This window comes from Castanea sativa, chromosome 6, assembly GCF_040712315.1.
Source record: "Castanea sativa cultivar Marrone di Chiusa Pesio chromosome 6, ASM4071231v1".
NCBI classification, from domain to species: Eukaryota; Viridiplantae; Streptophyta; class Magnoliopsida; order Fagales; family Fagaceae; genus Castanea; species Castanea sativa.
The window spans coordinates 9,080,354-9,098,190 of record NC_134018.1 but is presented as its reverse complement, the minus strand read 5'-3'; the positions used below and the strand labels follow the sequence as shown (position 1 = coordinate 9,098,190).

The 17,837-nt window shown below is 34.0% G+C and overlaps 1 protein-coding gene and 1 pseudogene across 1 annotated transcript; both read left to right on the top strand.

Annotated features, from left to right (window-relative positions):
- Positions 1 to 235: 235 nt before the first annotated feature.
- Positions 236 to 2,738, top strand: LOC142641650 (G-type lectin S-receptor-like serine/threonine-protein kinase LECRK1). Its single transcript, XM_075816128.1, has one exon. The coding sequence runs from the start codon at positions 310 to 312 to the stop codon at positions 2,683 to 2,685; it is 2,376 nt and encodes a 791-aa protein (XP_075672243.1). The 5' UTR covers positions 236 to 309; the 3' UTR covers positions 2,686 to 2,738.
- Positions 2,739 to 7,556: 4,818 nt separating this feature from the next.
- LOC142641381 (G-type lectin S-receptor-like serine/threonine-protein kinase LECRK3) lies at positions 7,557 to 10,091 on the top strand (annotated as a pseudogene).
- The last annotated feature ends 7,746 nt before the right edge of the window (positions 10,092 to 17,837 follow it).

Below are 17,837 nucleotides of genomic sequence, written 5' to 3'. Positions count from 1 at the left end.
ATAATGAAATTGATTAGGACACTAAAATGGTATTTCCACCTAAAATTAAACGTTCACATCACCAATCGTTTCTAACATCACAACATTAACAAGAAGAAAAAAAAAACTCCCACAAAGAAAATTGTTCATAAGACAATTATATTATATTATATATATGTAATGCACAACATTCTCTTTAGAGAAAAATGTTGTTACACACTTCAATCCTCGTATCCTTAGTTAGTCCTTAACATGCAAATAGTGTTCATAAAAAACACCACTCTTTAATATACACTCTCAAGTCTGATCCCTCTCATCTCACTCTGTCTCATGGCTTCCATACCAGTTCTGCCCTTTCTGCTGCTTTTCCTACTTCCCATTCATGCAAACGCTCAACAAAACCAGTCCAATTTGATACTTTTAGGTTCTTCTCTTTCTCCCAATGCAAACCGTACTTCTTGGCTCTCACCTTCTGGTTTTTTTGCATTTGGTTTCTATCCACAAGATGATGGCTTTGCGATCGGAATATGGCTGGTTAATCAAACCGAGAAGACAATCATCTGGACGGCAAATCGAGATGACCCACCTGTCACCTCCAATGCTACACTGAACTTTACTATTGATGGTAAACTGCTGCTTAGAACAGAGCAAGGCAGAGAACTTTCGATTATTGATGTGAATCAGGATGACCGACCTGCAACTTCAGCTGCTATGCTTGATTCTGGTAATTTTGTGCTCTACAAGAATCATTCCAATATAATTATCTGGGACAGCTTCAATTTTCCAACTGACACCATAATAGGGGGTCAGAATATCTCTGAGGGCAATAGCTTTGTTTCAAGTGTGTCTTTATCAGACCACTCGAGAGGAAGCTATACACTTTTAATGCAGACTGATGGAAACCTCGTAGCCATCCCCATAAACAGCTCGCATAACCCGAATGATGCATATTGGGCTTCAGATACTAGTGGAGAAGACAATGTCCAGCTCACTCTAACTCGGTTAGGTTTTCTATCCCTTGACTGGGGGTTTGGAGGGCGAATTTTGGCATATAGCTCATATCCTGACAAGCATGGAACTACAATCTACCGCGCAACACTTGATGCAGATGGGATTTTTAGATTGTATTTACACCACTTTAAGAGCGATAATAGCTCGAGTATGTTGATGGAGTGGTCCGCTCTGTCTGATCAATGTGACGTCAGGGGTTTCTGTGGACTCAACAGTTACTGCTCAGGCATGGGTAGCAAAGCTGACTGTAACTGCTATCCTGGATTTGATTTCATCAACACCAGCAACAAGTTCCTGGGCTGCCACCAGAACTACAATGAAGATGATTGCATACGCAGTGAAGATCCATCAATTCTATACAATATCAATTCTTTACATAATGTGTGGTGGAGCGATTTGCCTTATTCAGTTATACCAATGGAAGAAGAAGGTTGTGGCAAGTCTTGCCTGGAAGATTGTAATTGTGGAGCAGTATTGTATAAGGGTGCTAAATGCAGCAAATATAAGCTTCCGCTCAGATATGGTAGAATAAAAAATGAAAACAAATCAACTATGGCTTTCTTCAGGGTAAGTAATGGAAATACAGGAATTTTAGACCGTCCCCTTCAAGTCCATAAAGTCTTGATTGAAAGCAAGAGAAGTCTGATTTTGATACTTTCTATAATTTTGGGTTTAGTTTTATGCTTGTGCTTTGTTTTGGCAACCTCTACCATCTTGGTGTACAGGCACAAATTTGACAGGTACAGAAAACTGTCAGAAAACGTGAACTTGGGATTAGCTGAAGAGTTTACTCTGCAGTCATTTTCTTACAACGAGCTTGAGATTGCTACTGATGGCTTCAAGGAAGAGTTAGGTAGGGGTTCATTTGGAGCAGTTTATAAAGGGACTATACCTAAGGGTGACAAAATTATTTCTGTAAAGAGACTTGAGAATGCTGTGGAAGAAGGGGAACGGGAATTTCGGGCTGAAATTACTGCAATTGCACGAACTCATCATAAAAACTTGGTTCGAGTTCTTGGTTTTTGTATTGAGGGACCTAGGAAGCTTTTAGTTTATGAGTACATGAACAATGGCTCACTTGCAGATCTGATCTTCAAGTCTCAGAGGCCCCCAGTTTGGAAAGAAAGAATAAGAATTGCACTAGATGTGGCCAGAGGACTTCTCTATCTGCATGAAGAGAGCGAAGTCTGTATTATCCATTGCAACATAAAACCTCAAAACATACTCATGGATGATAATTGGATAGCAAAGATTTCCGATTTTGGTTTTGCAAAAATACTTATGTCAAATCAATCAAGAGCCACAATGGGTGCGGAAGGGGCGAGTGCATATTTAGCGCCTGAATGGCAAAAGAATCCCTTAATATCTTTTCAAACCGATATATATAGCTTTGGCATTGTGCTTTTGGAGATTGTCTGTTGTAGAAGAAGCATTGAAGTAAATGTTTCAACCGCAGATGAGATAATTCTTTCTAACTGGGTATATAACTGCTTTGCTGCAGGAGAGTTGGCCAAGCTTGTGAAAGATGAAAATATAGACGCTATGACATTGGAAAGAATGGTGAAGGTGGGCTTGTGGTGTGTTCAAGAAGATCCAGCTTTGCGCCCTTCCATGAAGAATGTAATCTTGATGTTGGAGGGAACAATAGAAATTTCAGTTCCTCCATCGCCGGTTCATTCCATTGTTGTTCATTAATACGTGTAATCTAGTTGATGTAATCATGGGTATTATTGCATGTATATGTATACATACATTTGGTATGTATGCATACTCTACTTTGTGTTTGTCCCTCTGTTTTTCTGTAAGTTAAGACATAAAATTTTCACAATTGCTGTGTAATATGTTTTTTTTTTTTTTTTTTATTTGATAAACGCTGTGTAATATGTTGTGATTGGTTACCGGAGGTATAGTATATTATATTATATTATTTCAATCAAAACTATTATATCAACCGTTAAAAAATGAATGAAAATTTATGAGTCCTTAGTAATACTCTCATTTTTAAATGTGTATATAACTATATTGTTTTGAACAAACTAGTGGTTTTTTTTTTTTTTTTTTTGGGATGAACAAAATAGTGAAGCTAACTTATCAACCTTAAATCGCATGCAATTTTAGTGTTGGCGTGTGAGTGTATTTCCCTATCTCATCCCTCTTCCCCTATATATATATACTAGCTGTGAACCCACGCGTTGCGCATAATAATTATTTTTATAGTGGTTTTATTAAATTGTTTTTTACAATTTAAACTAATCTAATAATGAGTAATGTATTTCGTAATTATATTTTTATTTATTATAGGAACAATCATAAATGTAATATAGGAACAATCCAAAACACCAAAAAAACGTAAACTAAAAAAATTAATAAAACTTAGCAATGATTAATTGAACCAATATTAGGATAAAATTTTGTTTTTGATAATCTATTAAGGTTATTTTCTTTGTAGAAATTATAATTTCGACCACCAAAAACATATTATCAAATAAACAATTGTTAGCAAAATTTAAGAATTAAATTTCTATACATGCATTGTTATAAAATAATAATAATTAATATAAAATTGCAAAAGTTAAAATTTGTCACCTATCCGATTATTTTCGTTTGGCTAACCTTTACTTTTCTTTAAATGAATGGCATTATAAAGTAATACAACTATTAAGAGTACTTTGTCCACCACAAGGATTAGAAAATAAACCAAAATTAGTAAAGTCTCATAGTTTAACATCTAAATTGAGCACTATAAAAAATCATGATATGTAACAGAATAAATACCAAATTATCCAAATCATGCTATGTAATAGAATAATATTATATTTTTATATGCTATATTTAATTCTTTAGAACGCAATAGGATAACATTTAATATCAAAAAGAATAAAATAAAATAAAAAATAAAAACAACAACCACAACAACAATTTAAAAAACAAATCTCAATCGCATTAACCCAAAATAGAGTTTTAAAGAATATAAAAAATTATCAACCTTAAGTAGAGATGCAAGAAAAATATAACAAATCCACCAAAAAATTTAGAGAGAGAGAGAGAGAGAGAGAGAGAGAACCTTTCTTTTGTGAGAGAAAACTATGTATAAAATAGAAGAAATAGTGACAAATTTATAGTAAGATGGTGTAAATAAGAAGAGACAAAAATAAAGGAAGATGAAGGGTAAAAGGAAGAATGATATTAATGTAGAGAGTAGTGGAGAGATGAAAAGGTAAGGGAGGAAGAAAGATTGAAGAAGTAGTGGGGAGATGAAATGGTAAGGGAGAGAGAAAGGTTGGAGAAGTGTAAATATTAAAAAAATAAATGTTAAAAACAATTATAGGAAAATTGGAAAGAAAAAAAAAACCCTAAAGCTTGAAGGCTTCAACGTTTTTTTTTTTTCCCCATTCCTTTAAGCTGAAAAGGCTCACACAAAACCCTAAACCTGAATTGAAAAGGCTTTGGGTTGGGCTTGATAGTGAAACTAAATAAATAAGAGGTGGACTAGATTAATTATACAGATTTATTATAGGTTGATATTGGAAGTAAATAAATAAGTAATGGGCTGGATTAATTATAGGGTGATAATTGAAGTAAATAAATAAGTAGTGGGCTACAGTTATATGGCTGAAAATTGTAAAAACCATTTTAAAATTGTAGGACAAATTATATATTTTTTAAAATGACATGGAAGCTAATGTGGCGCAACGTGAGAGCGGCAGCATTAAATGCTACACTTCAACTTTTAGTAATATATAGATGTGTGTGTGTGTGTGTTTCTCAAAAAAAAAAAAAAATTTAGATGAGGCGTATCTATCAACATTGTCTTGGCTAATAGTAAGGATTAGGCCTCCTAATTAGTTTCGTTATCTTTTTGTATCTTATGCACTTTTGTATATCTCTTTTAGAGCTATAAACGAATCAAGCCATTCAGGTTTGGTTTGATAAAAAGTTCATTTATGTTCATTTATTTATAAACAAGTCAAAGTTAAGCCATAGTTTTAAAACTTGTTTGATAAAAGAGCCAAGCCTAAGCAAAAAAAAAAATGTTCATGACCAAGCTCATGAGCAATAAGACTCAATATAAATTAAGCCAAGCTTAAGATCGTTTATAGACTTAATAACAATCTTGATATGTGTTTAATAATCAATATATATATATATATATATATATATATATATATATATATATATATATATATATATATATATATATATATATATATATATATATATATATATAAAAGGAGAGACTTCATGTGAGAAAATATGAGATTCTGCCAAGTGGGGCATTCTATGGCAAAGAAAATTAAAATTTGTCAAGTACCACATTAGAGATAAGAACAAATTAAATATTGAGTTTTTGTTTCATTTGGTTCAATGTTTCGAGAATTTTTTAATTGAAATATAAATATTTTTTGTATCCTTTGGTTCAATATTTTAAGACTTTTCATCCCTTATGCATACACACAAAACTCTTTGCATTTTAATTCACAATTTTTACATCTTGCACTTCTACCCTTTTATATATACCTACCCGTAGCCCTTAAGGCCATCCAATGTCAAATACACACAGACCAAAAATAATGTTATTTACCTTCAATCTTTCAACAGCACCTACCTAGCTCTATTATTGTTGTCTCATCTAATCCTAACCCGTATGAGTTGGCTATAACCAAGGAAGGGGTGCTTGCATTTTATATTGAGTGATAACGGCAATTATGATTTTGATATTAAGGTTGAACGTTGTAAATTTATAGTTTTTGTAAATAATGTGATTGATTGTGAGTGTTTGGAATGTGTATTTTGTTTTAGAATTAAGGAGAAAGAGGAAGACAAATTCTATATCAACTTTTATTCTACAATACTCCTCAAAAGTTGTTTTTTTTTTTTTCTTTCTCATTACTTCAATTGAATAATTATAATGGATATGTGTGCAATTTATAATTGTTGCTTTTTATGATGAACTCATTACTAATAAAGTTCTATAACAATTATGCTATAATATATTTACAACATTCTTTAAAATCATCTTACATAAAATATTACAACATTATCCGTATATCGCACGGGTAACTTACTAATGATAAATAAATCCATTACACATATACATATCCCACACAAAACCACTACCCATTACATTAAATTTTCCCTTTGCTCTAAACTAACTAAGCACCACTTTCATTACAAATTTTTTTAATCCAAGTGAACCACATATGGTCCTCTCACATTCAAAACAGAGCCCCTCCCTCTCTATCTCTATTTGTTCTCCCTGTCTCTATCTCACTCTCTGTCTCCATTTAGCTGCCTCTCTCTCTCTCTCTTAAGAACCGATCAAATTAGAGGTGTGGCCGTATGGTGCTGGTGCAAGGTGCTTCAATTTGGAGCGTGGAGATGGTGGAGCTTCAACTTGGTTAGTGTGAGATGGTGGAGCACGCAGTGGCCACGAGAAACGTCTTAGAGATCACAGATCAAAGTTGAGTGATTTGTTGTGATGGTTTGTGGAGATTTCCTTTGGATCGACGCCTCATGGTGGTTTGTGATGATTTGTAGGTTGGATGATTTGTTTGAGAAAATCTATCTTTAACTTCACTTTTTGTTTAACTTTCTTGAAATTTCTATATAACTTTGTTTTATAGTAGCTTAGCTTTGTGATTTGAATAGTATGTTGTTTTGTTTACTTGATTTTTGAAAATTTAAGCATTTGATAATGTATTGTGTTGGATAGTGGATATTGCACTTGATTTTGAGCTCAAATTTTGAGCTTAATATCAAGCTCGAGATTGACTTGACTAATGAATCAAGCTGAGCTCAAACATGTATTACTCGGAAAAACTCAACTCATTTACAGCCCTGATTTCTTTAGCAAAAAGAAATTGTCAAGTGATAATATAAATCCTATTTATAAAATATTAGTGTTTATTACACACTCACTAATACACACTCTTACATACATATAAAAAATGAGTCATGATTTTCAATTTAGAAATATGTGACTTTTAGTCATGATTTCAGTTCATTTTTTGTGTGTAGTAGTGTATGTGTAGCAGAATTTTTCCTATATAAAACAAAATAAAATAAAATATTGATAAAATAAATTACCTGTCATGGGTGGATGTTTTATTTTAGAGAAAAACTTCAATCTAGGAGGCTTTGGCAAAATAATCTCCAATAACTTCTCGAATAAGAAAAATAAGAAAAACTGTTGCTAAGCTGACAAAGAAATAGTCTACCCTATTGCCGATCGGTCTTAGTGGGAACCGATTTCACTTCTCACCCCCTTTTTCCATTTTTTCCATAGCCTGTTAGAACTGGGAACACAAAAATCCAAATGAATGTTAATAAAGTTTGCGGAACAAGTCAACTAAATATATTTGATGGCGTTTTGAAAAGTTTACCTAACGTAGCGCACCATGTGGCTCCAAATTTTTTGAAATAAAAAGTTGACTTCCACCAATTTTTCCAACCTAATTGAGGATAACCAATTTTTCCAATCTGTTTTCTACTTTCTATTTTAACAGTGTCCATAGACAATTAATGAAGAAAATTATGTTTGGAAATCTATTTCTCGATTGGGAAGCATTAAGAAGCTAGCTTCCTTTTGTCTCTCTTACTTACCTAACAGTTAGAGAACCGAATACTAGTATTATTTTTCTTTCATCGCCTCCCATGGCTTCCATATCCTTCGTTCTCTTAGCCCTATCCATAACCTTTGCAGTTGGAAGAGCTCAAGCAAAGCAATCTAACCCAATAACCATGGGCTCTTCAATTTTCCCCACAACTCACCCTACTTCATGGCTTTCGCCTGCAAACCTATTTGCATTTGGATTCTATCAGCAAGGCAGTAGCTTTTCCGTTGGAATTTGGTTGGTTGGTATGAACAACAAAACAGTTGTGTGGACAGCAAATCGTGACGATCCACCAGTCACCTCAAAGGCAAAGCTGGAATTTACCAAGGATGGTAAGCTTCTGTTAATAACAGAGCAAGGACAGAAACATCTTATTGATAGTAATACAACAAAGTCGGTTTCTCATGCCGCCATGCTTGATTCTGGCAATTTTGTGCTCTACAACAAGGATTCCAAGTTCATCTGGCAGAGTTTTGATCATCCTACTGATACCATTTTAGGAGATCAGGCTCTGTTCACTGGAGGTCAACTGCTCTCTAGTTTGAGTGAGAGTGACCACTCAACCGGACGGTTTCATCTCGTGATGCAGTCTGATGGAAACCTTGTTTCATACCCAGCAAACAGTGGAGATGCCCCGTTAGATGCGTATTGGAGTACTTACACTAATTATGCAAATGGTGTCAATTTTCACCTTTATCTTAATTCTTCCGGCAGTTTAATCATCGTCAACGAGTCCGATTCAGAAACCGTCAAATCCATTTATGCTGGTTCATATTCGTCCAGCACTAGCAGCATCAACCTCGACAACAACAACAACAATACCATATATCGTGCAACTCTTGATGCTGATGGAATTTTTCGATTGTATTCTCACACCTACGATGAGAATAGAAACTACAGATTATCACGTTTGTGGGCAGCATTAAGAAGTCCATGTGACGTACATGGTTTCTGTGGCTTCAACAGCTTTTGTACACTATATGACGAGCAAGGTGACTGTATTTGCCTTCCTGGGCATGTTTTTGTAGACCCCAATCGAAGGACTCTTGGCTGTGAGAGACACTTTTCAGAAGCGGGGTGTAGAGGTGGGAAAGAAAATGCAGTTTCTTATTACATGAGTACTGAGGATAACATGATGTGGACAGTAGACACCCGGTATTTTCTTGCACAAATGTCAACGGAAGAATGCAGCAGCTCATGTTTGGAAGACTGCAATTGTGACGCAGCACTCTTCGATGGTAATTTCTGCCATAAAGAGAAGTTTCCACTGAGAAACGTTGGTAGAGATATAAAAAACGGGTACACGGCGTACGTGAAGGTGGGTCTTAACCCAATTAAGCCACTGCCACCCGTTGTTTCTAGCACAGTCATAATCACAAGCAAAATAGCGAAGTTACAAATTGTTCTTCTAACTTCGGGTTTTACTATATTGTCATGTTTAGCTCTTGCAACCTTTGGCCGTTTCATTCTCAAAATTCGAGTTTTAAATTACAAAAGGATGTTAAGGAATGGAAATTTGGGCCTGCCTGAGGAGCTAACCTTAAGATTGTTCACGTATGCTGAGCTCAAAAGAGCAACAAATGGTTTTAAGGAAGAGTTGGGTAAAGGTTCTTTTGGAGCAGTTTACAAAGGTGCTCTAAACAAAGGTAAAAAACTTGTTGCAGTGAAGAGACTAGAGAAATTAGTTGAAGAAGGTGAAAGAGAGTTTCGCGCGGAGATGCGAGCAATTGGAAGAACCCATCACAGGAACTTGGTTCGGTTGCTGGGTTTCTGCACTGAGGAGTCTAAAAGGCTTCTAGTTTATGAATATATGAGCAATGGCTCCCTTGCTGACCTTCTGTTTGGGGCTATGTGGCGTCCAGATTGGAATGAGAGGTTGAGAATTGCATTGGATGTTTCAAGAGGAATTCTTTATCTACATGAAGAGTGTGAGGCCCCTATCATTCATTGTGATATAAAGCCTCAAAACATTTTGATGGATGATTGTTGGAACGCTAAAATCTCTGACTTTGGGCTGGCCAAGTTCTTAATGCCAGATCAAACAAGGACCTTCACAGGGGCCAGAGGAACAAGAGGGTATGTGGCACCAGAATGGCATAAGAACATCCCTATATCAGTGAAGGCAGATGTTTAGAGTTATGGGATTGTGCTGTTGGAAATTGTATGTTGCAGAAAGAACATAGATGTTAACGCATCTGCTGCAAATGAGATTGTCCTTTCTTCTTGGGCCTATAATTGCTTTGCTGCTAGAGATTTATATGAGCTTGTGATTGGTGAAGAGGTAGATATGATGAATTTGGAGAAAATGGTGAAGGTGGGACTGTGGTGCATTCAAGAAGAACCAGCTCTTCGCCCCTCTATGAAGAATGTCGTCTTGATGTTAGAAGGTATTACTGAAGTACCAGTTCCCCCATGTCCAACTACTCCCTCCATGTAATCAATTTCGCCTATAGTTGAAATTTTTGTTTCTCATTTGTACAAATAAGTGATGACACATGATGCATGGGCATGTTGTATTTTCATTTTGAAACAAATGTATTACTTATGTGAAATTATCATGTAATAAATGCTTAGAGAATTACTTGAAACAAGATGTGAATAGTGTGCACATGAATGCTTGTCTTTGGCAAGTTAAAATAGGCTCGCCCCAGAAGATAAAAGATTTAACAGTCTCCATTAGTAACATATGTTGCTCTACAATGTGAGACAGATACCCATGGTTCTTGTTGTTAGCAATAACAGGCAGACACAATATCTTATACAAATTCCATGCAAATGTATCTAAAAAATTAAAGAAAAAATCTGCAAAAAGTTCAACCAACCAATGTCTTCAACATACCCCTTATATTTCTACCTGTTGCTCTCGGAGTATATGCTGTAATTTGAGTGTTTTGTCTCCAAATTTGGAAATATGGTGGTGGTTGTGCAAGTTACCAAAAATATAGATGATGAAAGGGTCAGATGATCAATAATCTGCAATTAATCTTAATATGCCATCTTGTCTGTTCATGGAAGTCTTACTGTCACAAAATAAATAGCTTGATTTAGAACAAATTAAAGTAAAGTCATATAACAGAAGTTAATCTGAAACAAGCATCTGTAACAATCAGATAACAAGATATGTAAAGGTCAAATAAAATTCTTAAATGTGAATGAGGAGATGATTTCAAAGATAAAAGGAAATAACATGATATGTAAATGTGAATTATTAAAACAAATCTGTTTAGTGGTTGACATGAAATGAAACTTGCAAAAATACATTGTTCTTAGCAAAAAGTGTTCAGGAACTTTTAACTTGAACTTTACTTTCTCATTAAGCAGAGCTATTTCTGTGAAGGGTGAAGTTATGGAAGTGGGGATAATTGCAGCTCCGAAGAACTAAGAAGGAAATATCAATCTCTCTGTGCTAAAATGTGGATGTCATGTGATTTCCTACCCTGTTACATATGTAACTGTAAAATTTATAAATTGTCAACCTCCATTGGTTAAAAATCTCTTCCCTAAATTAGTTTCATAGTGTTACTGGCATATATAGTTGTATTTAAGAAAGGGCTTACATTTTCAAGCTGCCAACACCCCCCCCCCCCCCCCCCAAAAGGGAGCTTACTTTAAGTTTTAAGGACATGTCAAGATCCTTTCTCAATTGAATCATACTAACTTCAAAACAGATCAGTTATATGATAATACACATCATATTTTATTTTTTGATGGCATATTAATCTCAATTATTCTATTTGTCTGAGTCTGCATTCCATGGTCTAATGCATCTAGTATTTGAAAAGTATTAACTACTTATGCACTTGATTCTTTTACTTTTACTCCGGGAAGTGGATGCTTTGAAGGGGAAATAGCATCTGCGGTTGAAGATGCTATTTCCAATAAAATTAGAGAAGGAATTATAAAGCTCGAGTCTTGGAATCACTTCAAATATACATCCCAGTCTACACCTTTGCTGTTTTAAATGCCACTTGAGTGGCCAATCCTGCGCTGTGTAATTCTTCCATTGAATTTGAGATTAAAGGTCTAGTCACAGGCACTGCAAAGGACGCATTTGTAGTTTCAAACTATAACCATAAAGGATGGAGGGGTTCTACTTCCTGCAGCAGTCCAGCTAAGATGATACAGAACTCATTACAAGAAACTTTCTTTAATTATGTATCATAGTTTACTTGGATGTATGTTGTTTCACTGTCTAACTCTTGCTTTCTACTTCTAACTTCACTATTCAAGTACAGTTGAAAAGAGAGCGCATGTATGGAATTTGAAAATATCAAGCTATACATCCATAGAAAATAAATAAAATATCAAGCTATACAACTGTGTTATGCATTTTTTACTTTGTCAAGATGGGACATATTACTTAAGACTGGCTTCTGGCTTTGTCTCAGAATCGTTTAAGTGTCTTATGCTAGATTGAAATTGTTGCCTGAGCACTAATCTCAACTGCATATCTGAGTTGCGGCCTTGTGTTTTCTTTATTCTAATTGAAATTGGACACTGAACTAAAGCTTCTTTTTGTGGTCAGGCAGATTATCTTCACTGAATTTTTGACAAAATGCCAGATCAGTCCATTTTGAACACTGCTGGAGGTAGATACATTGTTCCTAAACTGTGCAAGCAGTACTGTGCTATTTGTTGGTTCAAGAGACAAGTACTTCAGGCTTTGCAGAAATCTTGAGGAGTAATTTAGATAGTAGTGTCAGATTGAAGGACTTTGCAACATACTTGAAGTGGAGCGAGATTGGCGACCTGCACATCCATCTTTAGATTAGTGTCACTTGGTCTCTGTCAGTTTGCAACAACTTATTGTTGGGAAATTGAAGACAAACAGAAAGCCCAAAAGTGACCAAAATTTTCAGTGACTAGCAGAACGCTCAGAGTTAACCCCAAAACCGAGTAAAATTTCACTATTATAATCAACATTTACAATTAAAATAAGCAACATTACAAATTGCGACCTCTAACTTTGCCTAAAAATTCAATTTAGTCCTATAACTTCAATTTCATTCAATTCAGTTCTCTAACAAAAATCAAATCAATTAAAAGCTAAAACCATTGCAATCGCTTCCAAACCAATTCATTCAACCCAATCAATTCAAACCAAAATCCATTCAAGTCTCACACCGTTAAAGGACATTCCTGGTAAGCAAATAATAATAATAAACTCAAGGGTTATGTGTTTTGGGCTTATTAAAAATTAATGCTTGATGGAATTCGTTGTGTTTGTTTATGAATTAATGATGTCAAGGAATGAATTGGTTATTTCTTTCGTACTCCACTTTTGGTTGGAGAATCTGTTCCATATGCTTAATCTGGTTTGTAACGGATTCAAGGACGGCAGAGTACATTTCACTTGCTTTTAGTGGCTAGGAAGCTCAGCTTTGAACATGGTGATTGTGCTCGAGCAAGAAGAGGAGCTCAGATCTACCGTGAATGGACAAAATTTGACTACAACTCTACTCAGTATCTTTTTATCGAATGTGATTTTAACAAATCAATCATTAAATTACATTCTTTTCTTAAATCCTTTATGTTGCAAAATTTTCAAAAAAAAAATCAATACTTATATCATCAATTAAATATTTGAATTTCAAGTTTTTGTAGCCTTCAATTATACATTATAAAATGAAGTTTATAGATTGAATAGTAAATAACATCTAATTGATACGAAATTTGATATGCGTATTAAAAATATAAAGAATATGTAATCCAACGATTAGATTTTTAAAATATGTAGTCATGTTGATTTTTTTAGTGGGAGTTATAGTCATCAACTACAAACAAGTATGTAGCTAAACTTTGTCTATTACGAATTAGTCTGTGCACTCAAATGCGCGTTATCGGCAATTTGAGGCAGTCTACTACAACGAAAGTAATATCCATATAAGAAATTTGAAGTAGAAAGTTTGAATTTTGTTGAAATCTCTGTATTGAAATTTTTGGATGAGAGAGATCAAGATATGACAAAAAAAAAAGCTTTTTAATTTTATTTAAAAAATTAATTTTTATTAGTTTTTTGGTTTTTTATTTTAAATTTAAAAAACCACAAAAAAAACTAAACTAAATCACTTTGAACCCTTAACAACAGCCCATTTAGGGACATTAAAGGGAGAATTGAATTAAAAGAAGTTGAAATTACAAGACTAAATTAAATTTTAGATAAAATTAGAAAATAAAATTTATAATTTAGAAGTTAAAATATATGTATATTCCTAATTGGTACCTAGTAGAACTTATTAGCGTGATCCCACAATCTGCTCCAAACCGTTATGACTATTCTTGTATGAACTTTTTCACACGTCCGTGAATTCAAGAAACTCCTTGATAATTCTTCTCCACTATAGAACAAAGAAAGCTTTGTGGCTTCAACTTTTGATCATCAAACTTGAACATCATTCTTCATAATCACTTTTGATGAACTATATTATGTGGTGAAAGAGGTTCTAGGGTTTTGATCTTCTTAAATGCAAGCATTGTTTTCTCAAACCTCTAAATTAAAACCTTACTTAGGTTGACTTTAATGAGCCCTTATATAGTAACCCAAGTAGGGCATGAATCCCACCTCATTAGCCAACCTAGTGGACCTCATTAATAATCAGGTTTCTTGTGTCTCAATTGAGTGGGCCTTAGTCGAGGGCATGTTAAGAGATTAGTGTAAATCAATCGAGAGACAATTGAGGGTTGATTGAAATTCTAGTTATTGTCCTTTTCTTGAGATAAATCTTAGAGTTGATCTTGTCTTAATATTTGACACTTAAAAGTAAAAAACAAGATACATTGTCATGGATTTGTTAATACTAACGTTACAACCCTTTTCTTTTGAGCTACTTAAATCAAAACAAGGGAGAGAGATTCTTAAAACACATACCCATGTTTGTGCATGTAAAACTAGAAACCTACTAATGGCATCTCATGCTCTCCTTTATGAGTAGAACTAAGGTTCAAATATCTCCATTGTTGTAACCATCAAATTTTTTTAGAGAGAGAGAGAGAGAATTAAATAGAATCTTTTGATAAATTTGCTACTAGTAATATAAAAAATCTAACAGTTGAATAAGACAAAAATCTCAAAATGAACAAAAATTTCAGCAAAAGGGTTAGAAAATAATGATATAATATAGGGTAAACTACGTATTTGGTCCCTACTCTTTACATTATATTTCAATTTAGTTCCTAACCTTTTAATTGTATTAATTTGATCTTTAACCTTTCAACGTCGTACCAATTTAGTCGTTGTCGTCAGGGGCGGAGCCAGGGGGGGTCGAGGGGGGGCACTTGCCCCCCCTGGCCCACCAAAAAAAAAATTAGGTACTTAAGAGATATCCTAATTTTTGGCATTGTGATGGTTTCATTTTTTTTTTTTTTCTTCAGTCCTAAATGTATAGAGTACATGAAGAGAACTTGATCTAAACTCCAGGAATGAGACCAACACTCTTATGACTACTGGGTATTAAATTCTTTGAAAACTGAGCTATATTCTCCTTGTGTTACACGTCTTCTCACACTTTTTTTTTTTTTTTTTTTTTCCCTTTAGTGCAGCATGTCTTAAGTCTCTTAGGGTATTAATATCGGTTAGCAGGTAGGCTATGATATGCAGTTCTATAGTATACTCTATTTTTTAAGAAGTAATAGTATTATTCTATTATTTTATTTTATTTTAAATTATGTAGGTGTTATTACATTAAAATATCACTAAAATATGTGTGTTATTTTTTTTATATCGACCAATATACATATACAGGTCCTAATGTCCTAATGAATGTTCATAGTGTATATAATTTTTGCCCCCCCCCCCCCCTTGAAGTCAAATCCTAACTTCACCACTGGTTGTCGTTATTTCTTAGATGGAAAGGTCTGACATGTTTAATGGCCTAAATAAATAAATAAAATTATTATCACATCAACTGCTACTTGGATTAACATGTCAGCATAATCTTTAAAAAAAAAATAAAACAAAACAAAACAGATAAGTGAAAGTGAGTAACTTTTCGCCATTATTATCCAGATAATTTATTAGAAGGCATCCCAATAGATTCAGTAACGTGATTACGTGAAGTGACTATTTGGGATGAAAGATCTCTCTGTATCGGCTTAAATGGGTCATTGGATTTGCTCACAAGGCTTTAATTTCATGGTTTCACTAATATCACTTCCATACCATACCATTCTCTGCTTCTCTTCTCTTCAGATTCATTCATACACACATAATAAAGAAAATGTGAAGAGTACAACACGGCATTTGTGGACGCACAACTCTCAAAATCGACCTCAATCTACGGCCTAAAATTATGGGTAGTCATAGGAATCTCAGTTGATTCACTTAGCTCCCTTCATGCTCTCTATGCATCACCTGTCTCCGTCGCCACCACAAACACATTAGACCCGTTACTTCCACCATTGACCCCACCACCATAACAACTACACCAATTTCGAAAAAAGATCCAGGAAGTCGTGACCCACCCAACTCCACTAGTCGAGATCCAAATTGAGATTGGGAAACTAGAGCACCACGTCGTGGTGGTGTTGAGTGGGGAGACTGAAACAACGATGTATGGTGGGAGTGGGACCCGAAGTTTCGCACATGGGATAGGGAAGATGGTACACTCTGAGAGAGCTTGAAGTCGCTGCTAATGAGTTGTGTGAAGAGAACTTTAATGGAGTTTTTGCAGTTTGAGACTCTGAGTTCTGATCTGGAGAATAGAGTTTGAGGGATTTTGATCCCAAATAGGTACTCATTCACATGACTTACTAAATCTACCCCACGGTTTTTTAAAAGAAATAAAAATTATAAAATGACTTGGCATTCAGGTTTCTGCCAAGAAAATAACAGTTTATTTGATCAGTTAGACACATCAGTAATTTTCGTCTAACACTTAATAGCAAAGACTAAGTTGACATAACACCAAAAGGTTAGGGATTAAATTGACGCAATTAAAAGGTCAGGAACCAAATTGACATATAATGTAAATGTTAGGAACTAAATATGTAGTTTACCCTATAATATAACTAAGGGATAACAATGAAAATTACCATAATAATATTCAAACATGTAATATAAAAATTCTTGATCATATAAAAAGACTAGTTTATTTTTCCCTTTTACTCAAAATATTTGCTATAGTTACTTCCAAAAAAAAAAAATTCAGAATTAAAATTGTTAAAATCCTACTAAAAAACAATTACGTTACAAGAACATTAAGTGGGTTAGCTATTTATCAATTTAAAAAAAGTTGTTAGCTAGAATAATTATTTGCATCTTAGAAGTAAGAAGAATCATTTTTAAATAAAATTTTTAGTGTATATTGCATTAATCTCCCTTCTCTTATTCATAAAACTCTCTCTCAACCTTATTGAGTTAATAGAAGTTCATTGACATAATTAATTTATAACCAACCAATTTTAGATGAATTATTAGGGCCGACTGTGTGTGAGAGACCACGCCCTCGGCCCTTTTTTTTTGGATGCTGGGCCAAACCTACGTAAATAGGTAGAGTCGTGTTATTACCTCTCAAAATAGAGATTCAACTTATTATATTTTTCCCTTTAAATTAAGGGTTTTACAATAGAGTCGCTACTTATTTAATTATTAGAAAAAATAAAATAAAAACCAAAATTGAAAAAGTCCTCATTTTGTTGATTTGCAATTGAATTTACATTGATCATAAGAAATTACATGTTTTTGGTCCCATGTACAATCTAAGATAAAGTACATGGTTATGTTTCCTAGTTAAAATCTAGAAATTGAAAATTTACATGGATAACCCTTTGATCTACTAACCCTTGATCTAAACTCGGAGGCTATGTTACAAGGTGGAAGGTGTTAGGCACCCACCTTGCCCGGTAAAATTGGTTTTCTAGACTATGGTGGTCAACATTCATATCAAATCATCAAATATGTTATCAATCAATTTGCATGTTGAATTTAATGTGTGCATGTGATAAACCCTTCAAATTATTAAGTATTTCGTTTGGTTTGAAAAATAAATTCTAGTGTATGTGTGTGGATTGTGATATTCTAGATTCAAGAATTTGAAAGAATTATTAGACAAACATCTTTTTCATGTTTTTTTATGTGGATTTAAAATCAAAACTAGTGTTATGCATGAATATATGATAAACAACCAAGAACATGTGAAGAACACATAAGAACATTTAAGAACATTCAAACATTCAAGAGAATTTAAATAATTACTATCATGCTTTAATCTTAAATTCTCGTCATGGCAACACAAA

Bases quoted from the DNA above. Each gene is read 5' to 3' on its own strand.
- LOC142641650 (XM_075816128.1), top strand. From the start codon at position 310: ATGGCTTCCATACCAGTTCTGCCCTTTCTGCTGCTTTTCCTACTTCCC.